The sequence below is a fragment of the Lagenorhynchus albirostris genome, chromosome 19 (assembly GCF_949774975.1).
Source record: "Lagenorhynchus albirostris chromosome 19, mLagAlb1.1, whole genome shotgun sequence".
Classification (NCBI taxonomy): Eukaryota; Metazoa; Chordata; class Mammalia; order Artiodactyla; family Delphinidae; genus Lagenorhynchus; species Lagenorhynchus albirostris.
This window is the reverse complement of record NC_083113.1, coordinates 7,212,902-7,230,199: the sequence shown is the minus strand read 5'-3', so window position 1 is coordinate 7,230,199 and position 17,298 is coordinate 7,212,902. Positions and strand designations below refer to the sequence as shown.

General features: G+C 60.2%; 1 protein-coding gene across 1 annotated transcript; it reads left to right on the top strand.

Moving 5' to 3' along the window:
- The first annotated feature begins 680 nt into the window (after window positions 1-680).
- Window positions 681-17,012, top strand: IGLON5 (IgLON family member 5). The gene is made up of 8 exons (XM_060132528.1): window positions 681-759; window positions 9,354-9,432; window positions 10,130-10,362; window positions 12,394-12,513; window positions 13,822-13,956; window positions 14,188-14,308; window positions 14,893-15,047; window positions 15,762-17,012. Exons 1-8 carry the CDS (start codon window positions 681-683, stop codon window positions 15,848-15,850), a joined length of 1,011 nt encoding a protein of 336 aa, XP_059988511.1. The 3' UTR covers window positions 15,851-17,012.
- The last annotated feature ends 286 nt before the right edge of the window (window positions 17,013-17,298 follow it).

Sequence of the window (17,298 nt, the reverse complement as noted above, 5' to 3'; positions counted from 1 at the left end):
CCCGTCTCTCCCCGTTCCCCTGTTATCCTGGGGATGAGGGTTGGGATGGACGGAAGAAGGAAATTTCACCCCAAAGTCAGTGTTATTCATGAAAGTAGATGGAGAAGAGGAACTATGTCCCACAGGAAGAGGGGGCTGGGAGTTCTGATTCCTGGGTCTGGGGGAGGTGGGGACTTGGGGAGCAGACTCCTGGGCCTGAGGGGGCTGGGGGCCGGACTCCTGGGGTTGGGGGGCCGGAATTTCTGGGTCTGAGGGAGGATGAGATTGGGACCTGAAGCAGGAGGGAGGTGGGCTCCAGGAAAAGTGTCCCAGACCCGGGGTTCTAGGGATCCGAGGTGGGAAGCCCTGTGGATCGAGGGGGCGGGAGGGGGTAGGGGCCGGGCCGCAGTAACAAAGGCCTCTCCCTCCAAAGAGCAACCCTCCTCGGCCCCGCCTCCCTGGCCCCCCGCCTCCCCTGATTGGTCGGCCTTCCTGCCCGTCAGCACCGCCCCCTCCCCGGGTCTGCAGCAGCTCCGGCCGCCTCGTCGCGCCCCCCCAGCCCCCTCCCCCCGCCCCCGCCGCCCCCCGGGCCGGTGCAGCCGCAGGCGGGGTCCCCCTCCCCCTCCCCCTCTCCCCCCAGGCCTCGCGCGCCCCGGACCGGCCCCCCCTTTCCCCTCCCCCTTCGCGCCGCTGCTGCCGCGATGCCCCCCCCTGCGCCCGGGGCCCGGCTCCGGCTTCTCGCCGCCGCCGCCCTGGCCGGCCTGGCCGTCATCAGTCGAGGTACCGCAGCGCCGGGGGCGGGGGGCTCGGCCGGGACTCCAGGGTCCCGGGCGGGGATTGGGGGCGGGGGAGGGCGCAACCCTGAGCAGGGAAGAGGAGGCCCCCGGACGCGGAGGTCTGGGCCCGGGGGCGGGGGCTGCATCCTCTGGCTGGGAAAGGGGTCCTCGGACGTCTGGATCCATGCCCGGGGGCGGGGGTCCGCGTCCTGGGGCCCGAGCCTGGGCCTAGGGGCGGAGGTCTGCTTCTCCGGGCCGGCGAGAGGGTCTCGGACACCTGGTCCCGGCCTGGGGGCGGGAGTCTGCGGCTCGGGATCGGGGAGGGAGATCAGAAGCTAAGTAAGGGTCCCCGGGCAGAATGTCTGAACTGAGTTGGTGGGGGTGGGAGGAGGGTAGGAAGGGGGATGCCCCGTCGGGGGTCTTCATCTCTGCGTGGAGAGGGTCCCGCAGGGGGTTCCTGCCTGAGGGCTGGGGTAGGCGTTTCTGGGGAAAGGTTGGGGGGATGGTGTCTTCCCAGGGTCAGTAAGAGGAGGGGGCAGGGGTGTCTATAGACCTCCGTCCCAGGGCCGGGAAAAGAAGGGGGTGGGGTCTGGTCTCCCAGCTGGGAAGCGGCTGAAATCCCCCAGCTGGGTGGTCTAGGTTGGGAGAAAGTATTAGTAGTTGGACGGTTGCCGTTATGTGGGGGGCAATGGAGCTGGAGATCCAAGAAGTTGGGGTGCTGGGCTGGGGACTCAGATGTGGAAAGCTCTGGCTGGATATTTGGGTTCGGGGCAGGACGGAGCCTAAGAGACGGGCAGATTGAGGAGGGAGGGAAGGGAAGGGTTAACACGGGGTCAAAGGGTTAAACTCAGCCTTCCCAGTGGGGGAGGGGGACTGGGGCTGGTCTTTCGTAGAGCAGGAAGGGGAGAATGGAAAGTGGGGAGGGGGGTACTGGGGAGTGAACTTGGCAGTCTCTGTTTAGAGGACATGTAGCTGGATCTCGTGTCTCCCCAGCGGGCTGGCAACCTGGGGATGGTCCAGGAGATGCCCCCTGAGGAGAGGAGGGGAGAGCAAGGAGGCAGGGGGCAGGGGACAGGGTTAATTCTGTGCTTCCAGAGCATTCCCCCAGGCCCTGCCCCAAGCCAGGATCACAGAGTCAGGGACACACAATCGGGAACACCCTAGAACCCCCAACAGTCTCAGCGAGACAGCGACAGCGGCTCTCAGCCACCCGCCCACACACACACCGAGCTCGCACAGCCACAGAGACACCCATCCCCCTGGTCTGACCCGGAGCCGCACCTGCAGACACCCAGGGTCACATAGACCCGGCCCTGCACACACAGGACACAGGATGCTGAGCCGGAGGGTCACTCCCTCCCTGGTGCAGACCGTCTGAGTGCCCCTCCCACTTGACCCGTCTGCATCCCTGCCTGTCTGTGTCTCTGTCTCTGTCACTTGTCTCTTTAGGTCTCTCTCACGTCTCGGCCATTTCCGGAGGCTCCCTGGCTCTGGGTGACATTCCGTTTGTCTCTGTCTCTGGGTCCCCTTCTCTCCATCCCTGCTGGGCTCAGCACAATTTCACATGTGTCCCTCCCCGCCTCTGGAACTGCGTCTCCATGTCACAGCACGTGTGTCTCTGTGCCTCTTTCTGGCCCCTGAGATGTACCTTGGTCCCCATTCACTTCTGGGAGCTCACGTCTCATCTCGCCCACTCATTTTCCTCCCTGTCCTTTCACTGTCTCTGGCTGTCTCCCGTTAGCTCTCTCTCTGTCTCTCTTCCTTCACTCTCAAGTAACTTCCCATTTCCTTCTACTTCTACTCTTCAGAACCCTAGAAATCACTGCTGTTCACAGGTGCTGGGCTGGGATCTTAGTGGAGCCAGGAGGTGGTCTGTGACCTAGGTCAAGTCCAGTCCCATCTCTGAGCCTTTTGTCCCCCATCAGAGAACTGCGAGCAAGGGGGACAGGGCGGGGTGGGGGATGAGCTGAGACGGGATTAGGGAGGCAGAGAGAGAGCCCCCCTCACCCACCACCCTCTGACCGTTGGGGCTGAGCAAAAGCCCGTGGAAGATACACCAGACTGCATCTCCTCCTCTCTTTTATTCATTGGACGGTTTCCAGATTACGGGAGGAAAGCATCCACTACAAATCTGCATAAGAGCAAACCCCACTGTGTCCCGCTCCCCTACCCTCCCCAAACCCACTCTCGAGAGGGAGCCGGCGTCCCCAGCCTTCTCCCACCTACAGCGTCAGACACGCAGTTCAGCATCCGTAAGGGATTGGTTAGTTTGTTGATGTTTTTCCCCAGATAGAAACAAAATAAAGCCATTTCTCTGCAAAACTGGCTTTTTTTCCCCACTTAACTCTGCCTCCCCAACATCTGTAGATGTTATTCTATCGTTCCTTTTTTTTTTTTCCCCTAAATTCTTATGCCGACACACACACATACATCCACTTACAAAAGCAGATGCTGCAGGAGATGTGGGGTCAATTCTTCTGCCATATTACACGGAGTGGGGACAGGGTGAACCTGGGCATGGGGGACCCCCCAGGCCCCCCCGGTTTGTCTGGACTGGGGGCGCCGCCTCATCGGCTCATTTAACAGGTATTTCCTGAGCACACAGTCGCTGTTCTAAGCACTGGGAATCTATAAACACAGCAGTGAAGTCCCTGCCCTCGCAGAGCTTACATCCTAGTGGGATGGGGAGAGCTCCACAAACTAAAAAAAAACCTCAGAAGTAAACAGCTAATTTCAGAATGTGACGATTCACGTAGAGAAAATAAGAATGACTCGGCAGGGCTTCCCTGGTGGCGCAGTGGTTGAGAGTCCGCCTGCCGATGCAGGGGACACGGGTTCGTGCCCCGGTGCAGGAAGATCCTACATGCCGCGGAGCGGCTGGGCCCGTGAGCCATGGCCGCTGAGCCTGCGCGTCCGGAGCCTGTGCTCCGCAACGGGAGAGGCCACAGCAGTGAGAGGCCCGCGTACGGAGAAAAAAAAAAAAAAAAGAATGACTCGGCAGACAAGTTGGCCTTGTGACCTCAGGTGGTGTCTGAGCAGCTGAGGGGAGTTCAGACTGAAAGGACGGGAGAAACCAGCCTTGGAAAGATCCCGAGGGAACGGCAGAGGCAAAGGCCCTGTGGTGAGAACCAGCGGAAAGGAACAGGCAGCATGTGGAAGGTTCCCGGGCTCTTGGCTCTGCAACCAGACTGCAGGCATCAGTGATAAGAAGGACTTGGGAGATCAGCAAAGAGGAAGAGGGCTCTGGGGGCTCCTCAGTGGCCGTTAGACCAGGCCCAGCCCCTTCTCACGGCTCTTCCCTGCCAAAGCCACACGGACCCGCACTCACGTGGCCCCCACCCCTCCCTCCAGCCGGGCTTCTGCCACCAGCTCCCCAGACGCCCGCCACAAGTTCACACACACTCCTGGCCCTCGGGTTCCCCATCTGTGAGTTCTGGGATGCTGGAATCTAAGCATCCCCTGCATTGGAGGGTCCCATTTCCACCTAAGTTCCTTTGAGGGGTGGCAGGTGGTTCTTATCTCCAACTCAAGGTCACTCAGCTTGTTAGAAATCCCCTTCTCTCTTTTTTTTTTTTTCTGTTGTTTTTTTTGTTGTTTGGCTGCGTTGGGTCTTTGTTGCTGCACGCAGGCTTTCTCTAGTTGCGGCGAGCGGGGGCTGATCTTCAACAAGCTTCTCTTGTTGCGGAGCATGGGCTCTAGGCATACAGGCTTCAGCAGTTGCGGCCCGCGGGCTCAGTAGTTGTGGCTCGTGGGCTTTGTTGCTCCGCGACACGTGGGATCTTCCCGGACCAGGGCTCGAAGCTGTGTCCCCTGCATTGACAGGCGGATTCTTGACCACTGCGCCACCAGGGAAGTCCCAGAAATCCCCTTCTCTCAAGAGAAGGGAATTCACCCACTGCAACCTTCATCCCTTGGTTTATCAAACGGGTATGAGAGCCACTGGTCTGGACTGGCAGAGACCCGTGTGGTCCGTCCCATCACCACTGGATCTCCCGCCAGGCTGGCACCTGCCCCGTTAGCATCCCATCAGCCAACACGCATAGAGCTATTTGCAAGCACTTAACTAGCAGGCACTGTATTGAGCCCGTTGCTTGGGTGACCTCCTTTCATCCTCTCCCCCACAACCCAATGAGGGAGGCACGACGATCGTCCCCACTTACAGGTGGGGAAACTGAGTCTCAGGGAGGGGAAGTAACTTGTGCAACCCAGTGGCACAGCTGGAATTTCAACCCTGGCAGCCCGGCTCCCCGGTCCGTTCTTATAGCAGCCTGGTCATGCTGGCATGGTCGTGGCAGAGCAGATGCTGACAGTGCGTCTGTACATGCGTCGCCGACTCAGGGGTGGGTGCTGGGCATAGAGCAACCTACAGGCCAGACCTGCTCTGCCCCCCTCCCTCCACTCCCGGGGGACCGACACCGAACCGGGGGATAACAATAGATGTTTCTTTAAAAAGAAGGTGCTGTTAGGAACAGCTAGCATTTCTTGGGCCCTTTTTGCTTGCTAAGTGCTGAGCTAAACATTTTGCTTGCACGTTCTCATGGAATCCCTGACAAAAAACCCTCCGAGGGACGCACTACTGTTTTTCTCCTTTCTACAGTTGGGGAAACTGAGGCTCAGACTGGCCGGGGGTCACCCAGCCAAGAAACGGGGGGACAGACATTTGATCTATCAGCCCAGACTCCTTACGGCTTTCTTAGCGAGTCTCTAGAGACCATCCATCCCCTCTACAAACAGTTCCCTGCTCGGAGCTAAGCCCAGCTCTGGGGGACACAACCAAGATTCAGGCCCTCAGGGGACTCCCGGCCAGGTAGGGAAGACACCCCCGGACACTGTCCCAGCTGAGTCAGAGGGTACGCAGTAGAGACAGTGGAGACTCTCTGCCTTGAACAGTCAGGGAGGTCCTTCTGGAGGAGGGGGCATTTGAGTTGAGGTTTTGAAGAATGTGTAAGAGTCCAAGAGGTGGCAAAGCATGTTGTAGGAATCCATTTACATTCACTCATTCAACAAATATTTCCCAAGGCTTTCCAGGCCAGGCCCTGTGCTGGAAGATGTTGGGGATACAGACCTGAGTCAGACCCAGGCTCTGCCCTCAAGAAACTTATAGCTGGGACTTCCCTGGCGGTCCAGGGGTTAGGACTCCGCACTTCCACTGCAGGGCGCACGTGTTCAATCCCTGGTCAGGGAACAAAGATCCCACATGCTGCGTGGTATGCTCAAAAAAAAAAAAAAAGAAACTTATAGTCTGCTGGGGGAGACAGATACAGTCACCACAGCTGTAAGGGAGGTAGTCCAGGCATTGTGGGAACACAGACTAGGGCTGGAGGGAGTAGGGAGTCAGAGTTTCCCAAGCAGAATTCCTGCAGAGGGGACCTCATGTGCACTAGCTTGTTTATTTTTATATTAAACATCTCTTGAGGCCTCCTGTGGACCAGGCCCTGAGCTGGGTGATGCTGGAGGTGGGGAGACCCAGACCCTGCCCTAAGAGGCTCCCGTCTGGTGAGGAAAGCAGACCTGAAAACAGTGCAGGGTGACTGGGACTGAGACAGAGGGAGGGGCTGGGCCCAGTGACAGGGTGATGGAATGGCTAACCTGACCCCCACCCCCATTTACCAAAGCCCAGAGAGGGGAAGGGACTTACCCAAGGTCACACAGCATGGAGGGTCCTCCTGAGCCTGGAGTCTGGGAACTGCATGAGACAGACATGCAGACCCACAACATCCAAAGTTATAGACACACAGACGAGGAATCGAAGAGGTAACTTCATCACTCATCTCCCAGGACTGCCCGCAGCCAGGGCCCAGCTGGGCATGCTGGGGAAACAGATGGTCTGAGCCAGGCCCTGCCCTGGAGAGGCAGCTGGGGGGGGCAGAGACCTCGGATCCACGGAGCCGTGGGAGCAGAGCGGGAGCTCGCATGGGCTCGGATGGGCCATCTCTCCTAGGAGAGGCCCCCATGTACCAGGTCCCTGGAGAAGGAGAAGCGTTTTGATGGGAAACAGTGGGAAGGAGGGAGAGGGGAGAAAAAGTGGGAAATGCAGAGCTGGGCTGCGCTAGGGGAGAGGAAGCAGGAGCGTGACGCCGGGGCCCCGGACTCCAGGGGGCCATGCCGAGTGCTGGAAAGATCCCTCTGGCAAGGAGTGTGCGTCTGTCTGTCTTTCTGTCTGCTGTACCTATGATCAAGATCCTGCCCACCTCTGTGAGGTCCACTCCCCACCCCAGGGCCCTAGCCTGAGCTCAGGAGCCCCGGGTTCTTCCCTGAAGTGGGGCACCTGAGACAGCTTCCTCTGCAACCCCCAGACTGGGGTTGTCCTCCTTGAACCCTGGACAGTGGCTGTCACAGGGCTGGGGGGAGGGGGGCAGGTGGGGTGATTTCGCCCCCTGGGAGGTATCTGGCCATGTAATTTTGGTTGGGGCAGGGCAGCTACTGGCATCTAGGGGGTCGAGGCCAGGGGAGCTGCGGAACATCCTACACTGCACGGGACGGCCCCACAATGAAGGATCACCCAGCCCCCAATGTCAACGGTGCCGAGATGGAGAAAGCTTGGTCTAGGATGTGTGTGACCAGGGGGTGGCGGGTGTGCGGATAGGGCCGTGTGGGATCTGATCAGAGGTGACAGCGTGAGTGCACGCGCCCGATTCTTGGCCCAGGGCAGCCCCTTTGTATTTGAGAGGCTACAACTGTGTGGCTGTTTCACTGCACAGGCCGTATCTTCATGCACGACTTTCCAGGGTAGGGCGTGGGCATGAGCACAGCCCTCCGGCTGGTAGTGTCACTGTGACCGATTCAGCCTGTGTGTGTGTGTGTATGTGTGTGTGTGTGTGTGTGTGTGTGTGTGTGAGAGAGAGAGAGACAGCCCTCCAGGTAGGGCTGTAACCGTGTGCAGACTTTGCACCTGCGTGTGAGGGCCCGCTGGTGTCAGTGTACCCGTGTGGGGCCGGTTGTGTATGGTGGGGCGGGTCAGGGTACCACGTCCCTCCGGTGGCAGAGAGGCGTGCTTCTGGGAGAGAGCTGTCTTTTCTAACTGACCTTCTGCTGGGTGTGTGTCCCGGGCTGCGTGCGTCAGCGTGAGTATTTAGGTCTCTGTCCCGCTGAGCAGGACCCATTGCCATGCGTGGGACTGTCTCCTGGCCCCGGGGCTGGCTCTGCGCACCTTTCCTGGACCCCGGTGACTGTGTGTGTGTGTCTGTCCCCTGGCCGCCCCCTCCTTCCTAGGGTTCTACGTGGCAGCATCCTTTCTGCACAGCTCAGGACGGGCAAGTCCCTTCCCTCCCTCCAGGGCCCTTCAGATTACAGGAGCGACTCTGGCCCAGGCGAGCCCAGGGTGAGGGGCTGCAAACCCCCAGGGCCTGGCGAGCCCACTGCACTGGCTCTGGCCCAGCCCCGAGGGCCTCTGGGAGTCGTTGGCGGGGCACGGGCAATTAACTCATTAGATTAATTAGGTCCTCATCCTGGGGTGGGGGCCAGGGCAGCCCTGTGTAGACCCGTGCGCCCTGGCGTCCGAGGTCATCCGGCCGCCTCCTTTCCCCTCCTGGTGCTGTCTCCATCCGCCGCCTCCGCGTGCCCAGCTCCCACTCCCTGGCCCCGGTCCAGCCGCTGGCCACGGTCCACAGAGAGATGAATGGCGGGGGTGGGGGGAGCGCTGCAGCGCGCAGGCGGGCGTGGGCATGCGCCCTCAAGAGCGTGCCCCACCGGGCACGGGCACACGGGGGAGTCTGTAGACGCGAGGCGCTCTGTAGCACGCCTCAGCGCGTCCTGGGCACCTGTGCTAGACGTGTGTCCGCGTGGATATTCGTGTCCATCCGCGTTTGCGTGCGTGTTTGCGTTTGCATGTCTGGATGTCTGTGCACTTATGTGGGTGTCGAGGGTCTCCCTGAAGCGTGTCTTTCCACGTGTTTCTGAATTAATGTGTGTAACTGTGTGTATCGGTGTGCACGTGTCTGTTACATCTGTATATGTATCTGTGTATATGTGTATCTATGTACCCGTGAGTCTGTGAATATGTGCATGTGTGCCTGTGTACGCGGATATCTGTGTATGTATGTGTGTGTTCTTGAATCTGTGTGTATGTGTGTCGTACACTGTGAACATGTGTGTGTGTGTGCCTTGTGCCATGTCTGCATGTGTGTCTGTGTACATGTGTGTCTGTGCTTGTATACGTACCTGTGTGCACATCTGTGCGTATCTCTTTGTATCTGCACATATGCAGTTCTGTAATTGTGAATCTGTGCATATGTCTGTGTGTGTGCACGTCTGTACACAGCATGTCTGAGTGTGTCTATGTATTGGTGTCTGTGTGTCTGTGTGCACATACATGTGTGTTTGTGTGCTGTGATTGTGTGCTGTCTCTGGAGGTGCATAGGTTTGTGTGTCCCAGTCTGTCTGGGTCAGTGTGGGCTTGTGGGAAGGTGTTGCGTGTGTCTGCTCTGAGTGTGTCTGCCATGTGTGTCTCTGAAAACAACAGTGAACGTGTATGCCGGGGGGTGTGGGAAGTGTCTGTATCTGCAGGGGTGTGTGTGTGTGTGTGTGTGTGTGTGTGTGTGTGTGTGTGTATACAGATGTGTACAGTCCCGCCGAGCTGAGCTGCCCTCCCTTCCACAGGGCTGCTGTCCCAGAGCCTGGAGTTCAGCTCCCCTGCGGACAACTACACAGTGTGCGAAGGTGACAACGCCACGCTAAGGTAGGGAGACCCGGAGGGTGCTGCCCCTTCACCTTCCTTGGGGGGAAATGGTCCTGATCTCCAGGCATAGCCCACACCTCCCCATCAAGAGAGAGGTCATTGGGGCCCAGCCTCTGGGCCCAGGCCCACCCCTGGGCCTCAGTGTCCCCATCTGTCAAATGGGTGGAGGAATGGTGACCACCACCTGGGTTGCTGTGAGGATTCAAGAGTCTGTACACACGCCCTGAGCTTAGAGAGCCTGGCACACTCTGCCTGCTCGGTGAGAGCCAGGGTTACACACCCCAGCTCTCTGCCTCCCCAGTCTGGGTCTGTCCCCCTCTCTCTGAGTCTCTGACCCCCTCTCTCTGGGTCTCTGTCCTTCTATCTCTGGGTCCCTCATCATTCTGCACCTTTGTCCCTCTCCCCCAGTGTGTCTTTCCCCCCTCCTTTTGGGTCTCTGACACACAACGATCACTCAATAAGCATCAGCTGTCATTCTGTTGCGCACTTGGGCTCACAGCTCTCCCTCTCTGAGGCTCAGTTTGCCCACCTGTGAAGTGGGTGCAGTCACACCTGCCTCCAAGGACTGCAGTGGGAACTGGAGATGCGGTGGGCCTTCCTCCCCCCACCACCAAGCGCCCGTGACTGGGGACCCTGGAGGGCCGGGGGTGGGGTGTGAGAGAGAAGAAAACCACCCTGCCCTCGTCCTCCCCACCAGCTGCTTCATCGACGAGCACGTGACCCGAGTGGCCTGGCTGAACCGCTCCAACATCCTGTACGCGGGCAACGACCGCTGGACCAGTGACCCGAGAGTGCGGCTGCTCACCAACACGCCCGAGGAGTTCTCCATCCTCATCACCCAGGTGGGGCTGGGCGACGAGGGCCTCTACACCTGCTCCTTCCAGACGCGCCGCCAGCCGTACACCACTCAGGTCTACCTCATCGTCCACGGTGAGCCCTCAGCTGAGGCCCTGGTGGGGGTGGGCGGGCGCAGGGGACAGGGGACCCTCATGTCCTCGCCGATCCCTGGGACACCGCCATGGGAAGGCAGACACACACCCTGCCCTCACGAATTCCAGCCAAGCACAGGGAGGGAAAGTCACAGGCAACTTCTAGGGCAGGAGAGCTACAGGGCCGAGCGTGGACTCGGAGGAAGACCGCATTCATTCACTCAGCCCTGTTTACGGAGCACCTGCTACCTGCAAGCATTGCTCCGCGGGCTGGGGACAGAGAAGGAGCCAGGCAGGCTGTCCCTGCCCCTTTGCAGGTGACTTTCCAAGGAGAGGCAGCTTCCCAGACATAACGTCTGAGCTGAGACCTTCAGGTGGGTGCAGGGCTGGTCCCGGAAAAAGAACAGCACGTGCGGGGGCTGGATGCGCAGAGTGGGAGAGGTGGGGCTGGAGAAATCCACGGAGAGGGCAGGAGGCTGCCTCACATGGCATCAGAGGTGGTCTGGAGTGCAGGGAGCACTTGGAGAGACAGGACCACAGGGACAGCCCAGCGGGGCTGTTGACAAGCCCCGACTTGAAGCCAGATTCCTCCAGGTTCCAAGCTCACCGCCACCACCCAGGGGCTGAGGGACCCAGAGCGAGCCGGGCGGTCTCAGACTCCGCATCTGCAAAACAGGGATGACGCTGTCATGTATCGAGTCCAAAACATCGTCAGCTGGAAGGGGCACCTTTATTTTATGCCTGGCTAGAAATGGAAAAAAAAACAAAACAGAAAACCCCTCCCAGTGAAACACTGGCGTCCTACATCATAAAGCCATCCTGATTGGAGAAATGTGCAAACGGGTGGGGTGGAGGTGGGAAACGCCCCTGGGTGTTAGAATTGATGAGTAGAGCAACATCTAACCCAGAAGGGAGTAGTGAGGGTTTAATGGGTTAATTTTTGCCAAACACTTAGAACACTGTAAACTTAAACACAGGAAGCACCGTACGAGCATTCGTTAAATAATTTGTTTAATAGTAATACTAATCAATAAAAACAGAGATGGGGAAGGAGGAATTCAGGCCAGAAGATAGAAAATAGAAACCAAGTTAGGAGGAAGGTGGAGAGAGACTGAGAAGGAGTGAGGAAGTCAAGACCAGCAGCTGGGGAAGCAGCCAGACCCAGAGGGAATGGAACACACAGGATTGCTTCCAGAAAGAGGAGTGTCAGCTGGACCCCTGGGTCTGAGTGGGGCGGGGCCGGGGGCCTGGATCCTGGGTCTGAGGGGGGAGGGGCCGGGGGCCTGGAGCCTGGGTCTGAGTGGGGAGGGGCTGGGGGCCTGGACCCCTGGGTCTGAGGGAGGAGGGGCCGGGGGCCTGGATCCTGGGTCTGAGGGAGGAGGGGCCGGGGGCCTGGATCCTGGGTCTGAGGGGGGAGGGGCCGGGGGCCTGGACCCCTGGGTCTAAGGGGGGAGGGGCTGGGGGTCTGGATCCTGGGTCTGAGGGGGGAGGGGCTGGGGGTCTGGACTCTGGGTCTGAGGGAAGAGGGGCTGGGGGTCTGGATCCTGGGTCTGAGGGAGGAGGGGCCAGGGGTCTGGACTCCTGGGTCTGAGGGAGGAGGGGCCGGGGGCCCAGACCCCTGGGTCTGAGGGGGGAGGGGCTGGGGGCCTGGATCCTGGGTCTGAGGGAGGAGGGGCTGGGGGCCTGGATCCTGGGTCTGAGGGAGGAGGAGTTGGGGGCCTGGATCCTGGGTCTGAGGGAGGAGGGGCTGGGGGTCTGGATCCTGGGTCTGAGGGAGGAAGGGCTGGGGGCCCAGACCCCTGGGTCTGAGGGAGGAGGGGCTGGGGGCCCAGACCCCTGGGTCTGAGGGGGGAGGGGCTGGGGGTCTGGATCCTGGGTCTGAGTGGGGAGGGGTTGGGGGCCTGGATCCTGGGTCTGAGGGAGGAGGAGTTGGGGGCCTGGATCCTGGTCTGCAGGAGGAGGGGCCAGGCCTGGATCCTGGGTCTTGGGAGCCCACATCTGGCCTCTCACTGACCTCTCCTCCGGCCTGCAGTCCCCGCCCGTATCGTGAATATCTCTTCGCCTGTGACCGTGAACGAGGGGAGCAACGTGAACCTGCTCTGCCTGGCCGTGGGGCGGCCGGAGCCCACGGTCACCTGGAGGCAGCTCCGAGGTGAGGACCCCACCCCTGGCCGAAAGCCCCTTCCCCCACTCCGCAGTCTGGGCCCCTCAATTCCCCATATCCCTAGCTAGATACCCAGGATCTCCCATGACCCCCCTCCCTTGATTCCCCTGGAACCCTTGTGATGACGATTTCCCCCTCCTGCCCTGGTCCTGCTATTTCACTGGAAGGCCCCAGAGCCTTAGAGCCTTCCCCACTTGCCATCCCAGGCCTGGGCGTTTCCTCCAAATCACCTCTAGATCCCAGCTTGCCCCACATCCCCGACCCCAGCAGCCTCAGTCTCTTTCCCCCCAGCTCACAGGATTCTCCTGGATTCAGACCCCTACCACTAGATGGCCAGAGCCAGGTTCCAGCCACGGCCCTGGCCCACGTTCCCGTCTCCCGCTCACATCACTACATCTCTGCCAGTTGCCTTAGGCCTGTGGTTCTCAGAGTGTGGTCCCCAGACTGGCAGCATTGGCGTCACCTGGAAACTCGAGAGAAATGCACATTCTTTGGCCCACCCCAGAGTTAATGGTCAGAACCACCCCTCCCCACATCACCACCACAATCTGTCTGAACAAGCCCTTCAGGTGATTCCAGTGCTAGGGCTAAGAACCATGGCTGCCCCCAAACAGAGTGCCAAGGGGCCTGAAAGGGACATTCCAGGTCCCAGACATCACCCACTCCCCTTCTACCTAGATCTCTACTACCATTTCCCAGATCCCTAGATCCTTACTCACGGGGTCTTTGGAGACCGATTGTGCCGATCAGTAGATCCCTTGGGACCCCAGAACCCAGTAACTAGGTCTCAGGTCCTTGGATCCTCCCCTAGTGGTTCACCTGAGCCCCACATCCGGGTCTCGAGTCTCTGGATCCCTGGATGCTCTGAGTCCCAAGGGGTCTTCTGAGCCAGTGCTCTGTCATGAGACCCCAGATATCTGGATTGCTGATCCCAGTCACCAGATCCTGACTCCTTGGGCCCCGAGGGCTAGATCCCAGCACTCTGGATCCTCCCCACTGGGTCCTGTGAGCCACACAATCTGAGTTATGGACTCCCAGATCACTGTATCCCCGGAACGCCCCCAATTCTAGGACCCTCCCCACTGGGTTCTAGTTACTAAGCCCCAGATTCTCATTCTGTGCCCCACCCCTAGCAGGAGATCCCGGGCCCGGCAAGCCCCTCCCCATTCCCACTGACCCGGGCACTCCAGGCCCTGCGCTGTCCGCCCCGCTGATGTGTGTCCGTGTTGTGCCCGTGTTGTCCCGTGTTAAGTGTTTGTGTCTGGCCCCGCCCCCTCCCCTCCCCTCCCACCACAGATGGCTTCACCTCGGAAGGTGAGATCCTTGAGATTTACGACATCCAGCGGGGCCAGGCCGGGGAATACGAGTGCGTGACTCACAACGGGGTTAACTCTGCACCTGACAGCCGCCGCGTGCTGGTCACAGTCAACTGTGAGCCCCCCTGGCACTGGGCACGAAAGCGGGGCGGGTCCTGGGTCCCTGGGGATGAAGGGTGTGAGGGAGGAGGAAAGGGGGTGAGTCTGCGCGAGGAAGGAGTCTTTGTCGCGGGGGGGGGGATGCTGGAGACCTGGACTCCTGGTAAGGAGAGAGGAGCGGGCTGGGGGTGGGACCCCTTCGTCCCCACCCGGCTAGGAGAATTCGCTGACCCTGGTCCCTCACCAGATCCTCCGACCATCACGGACGTGACCAGCGCCCGCACAGCCGTGGGCCGGGCCGCCCTCCTGCGCTGCGAAGCTATGGCCGTGCCCCCTGCGGATTTCCAGTGGTACAAGGATGACAGACTGTGAGGACGGCACCGGGGCCGGCCGTGGTGGTGATGGTGGTGGTGGTGGGGTCCTTGGTCCTTTGGACCGCGGGGAGGGGGGCAGAGGGAGCAGAGTACTGGCTCCTGAGAACTTGAGGGTCCGGCTTCTAGGTGTTGGGGTCCTCTGAGCCCCAGGGAAACTGTGGTGGCTTACTGGAAACTTGGGTCCCAGGATGATGAATGCTGGAGCCTGGTCTCCTCCAGCTCTTCAGGAAGGTGGTCTGGGGTGGGGGTCGATACTGAGGATCCGGCAGAGAAGTTTTAGGGTTAGGGGACCATTACATCTGGGGTCTAGCGGGGCCTGGGTGCCCCTAGTGGTCGGAGGTACACACTGAGAGAGTCCAGTGTCCCTGAGGGGCTAGGCTTTCTGGAGAGGGGCGTCGGCGGGAGTGGCCCGAGGTAGTGGCGCTAGAACCCGAGGCTAGGGGTCGCTGGGGTAGGGATCAGAATGTAGGGTCTCCAGGGAGTCGGGGAGCCTGACAGTCAGGGGGTCGGGCTTTCCGCCTGGAGAGGGCCCCGGGCCGGGGTCCTGCGGCCTGGTCCCTCACCCGGATCCCCGGCAGGCTGAGCAGTGGCACGGCCGAGGGCCTGAAGGTGCAGACGGAGCGCACCCGCTCGATGCTTCTCTTCGCCAACGTGAGCGCCCGGCATTACGGCAACTACACGTGTCGCGCAGCCAACCGGCTGGGAATGTCCAGCGCCTCCATGCGGCTCCTGCGTGCGTCCCTGAGCGGCAGGAGGGGCGGGGCCGGAGCGGCGTGGGTGGGGCCGGGGCTGAGTGGGCGGGGCCAGAGAGGTGGCGATGCCGGGCCGACCCCAGACTGTCCCCGAACTTAGGAAAGAGAGGCACCCTCGACTGAGCAAGAAACCGATCCCTCCTACAGACACATTCATTGGGCGCCCACTAAGGGCCAGGCATTGGGTGCTCGGGACACAGCAATGCACAAAAGAGCCAAGGTCTAGGGACTTGCACAGCTTACAGTCTAGCAGTAGTAGAAACGCAATAAACAAGTAGACACATAAGTAAAATGAAAAGCCAACGAATACATACATAAATAAGCAAAAAAAATATTTGCATATCAATAAGGGCTACGAAGAAAATAAATAATAGAATTGGGGATGGTAGTATTGGATAAGCTCATCAGAGAAAGCTTCCTGGAGGGGGTAACAGGTGAACTGAGACCTGAGTGGTCGGGAGAAGCCAGCCCGGCCAAGATCTGTGGGGAGAGCTTTGCAGATGGAGAAGACAGTCATCAGCCAGATGCTTAGACTAAAACAGTCAGAGGACAGGCACACGGAGTGAAAGCCCAGAAAGGTCCCCAGGAGGCATCCTCAGACCACACCCTCAGAGCAGAGACAAGACGCTCGGGAGAGACACACATGGGGTCTCCCCACTCTGGGCCTCCTCCCCTGACCCCCTCTCTTTCCCCAGGCCCAGGATCCCTGGAGAACTCGGCCCCAAGGCCCCCAGGGCCTCTGACCCTCCTCTCCGCCCTGGGCTGGCTGTGGTGGAGGATGTAGGAAGAACCCAGTGCCCTGGAGTCCCCCCGCGGGCGGTCTGAGGCCGAGAGCAAGAGGAGAAGGGGGAACAAGCGCCGCGGGTCTCGAGGGGGCAGAGGAGCTCTAAGAGGAAAAGGAAGAGAAGGAGGAAAGATCTTTACAGAACCCATCACTGTGAGGGATAACGCAAAATTATGCATCTTTCTACAGCCATTCTCGCCACTGTTCACCTTTCCGATTGTGACCCATCCCCGGCCACCCCACACCCGTCTCTTAGCTCAGGCTGTCAACTGGATCGCGTGTGTGTAGTGGGTGTGAGCGTGAGCCTGCACGCGCGTGTGTGCGTGTGTGTGTGTGTATGAATGGGTGGGAAAGGGAGCTCAGCACTCTTCCCTCCTCGACACGCCGCACATCCACTGCCCCCAACCTTGCTGTCTCTCACCTCTGGCTAGAGGTAGGTATGGGGGCTTCGTGCCGGAAACTGTGAGGAGAGGTTTTCCAGGCTCCCTGCTTTCCCAATATATGCATTCACACCACCCGCTCCCCACCCTGTTGATAGGCTGTCTCCTGGGCAGGTTGGGAGTAGGCAGGGCCATCACGCTTGCCTGCCAAGCTGTCACTCAGCCTCTGTGAGCAGGTGCACGATCTCCATCTTGGCTCTGGGCCTCCCTGCTGTCAGCCGGCTGGCTGCCTGGAGCCGGAGGCCCCATCACTGGCTCAGCGGCCTGAGACCTTCCCACTTTTCCTGTCCCTCCCCACCCTGGACTTTCTGGCCCCCTCCTGGGCCAATCGGTGCTTCCATCCAAATGTCAGGCTGGTGCCTGTTGTCACCTGTGTGTCTCAGTGCTTTGCCCTACCCTGCCCCCACTCCCCTCGACCACCTGCAGCGCCGACCAGCTGCAGTGGCCCACAGGTGTGGGCTTGCTGGGCTACCACTCCCTGGCCTCTCCACCGGCTGAACCTCCTAAAGGCTGACCTGACCACCCTCACACACACACACACACACACCAGCGACTGTGACCAGCAATAGCCCCCCGGCTCCAGCTGTCCTGTAGCTGGTGACCAGCTGTAGTTCCCCCCAGGATGGGCAACTGTTATCAGGAAGGGGCTCTGATTGTAGGAACACCCAGCCCTGGCACACCACACCACACAAGGTGGGGGAGAGAGGGGCATCAGACACCCTGAGCCCAGACCAAGATGCCAAGTCACCAGCTCCAACTCCCGGGAGACCCTCTATAAACACCCACCCTGAACTACACCACCCAGAGCTTGGGACGGGGAGAGAGGGCAGAGCGGGGGCAGAGGGGCAAGGGGCAGTGACTGTACCTCAGACGGGGGCGTGGACCCCATCCCACATTGTCTTCCATTCCCAGGGTCCGGGGGACAGGGCGGGCAGGGGGAGGGGTGCAAGGGAGGGGGGGCGGGGGGCCCTGGGGGCCGTGTGTTCCAAGTCATGGGGAGTGTTGAGA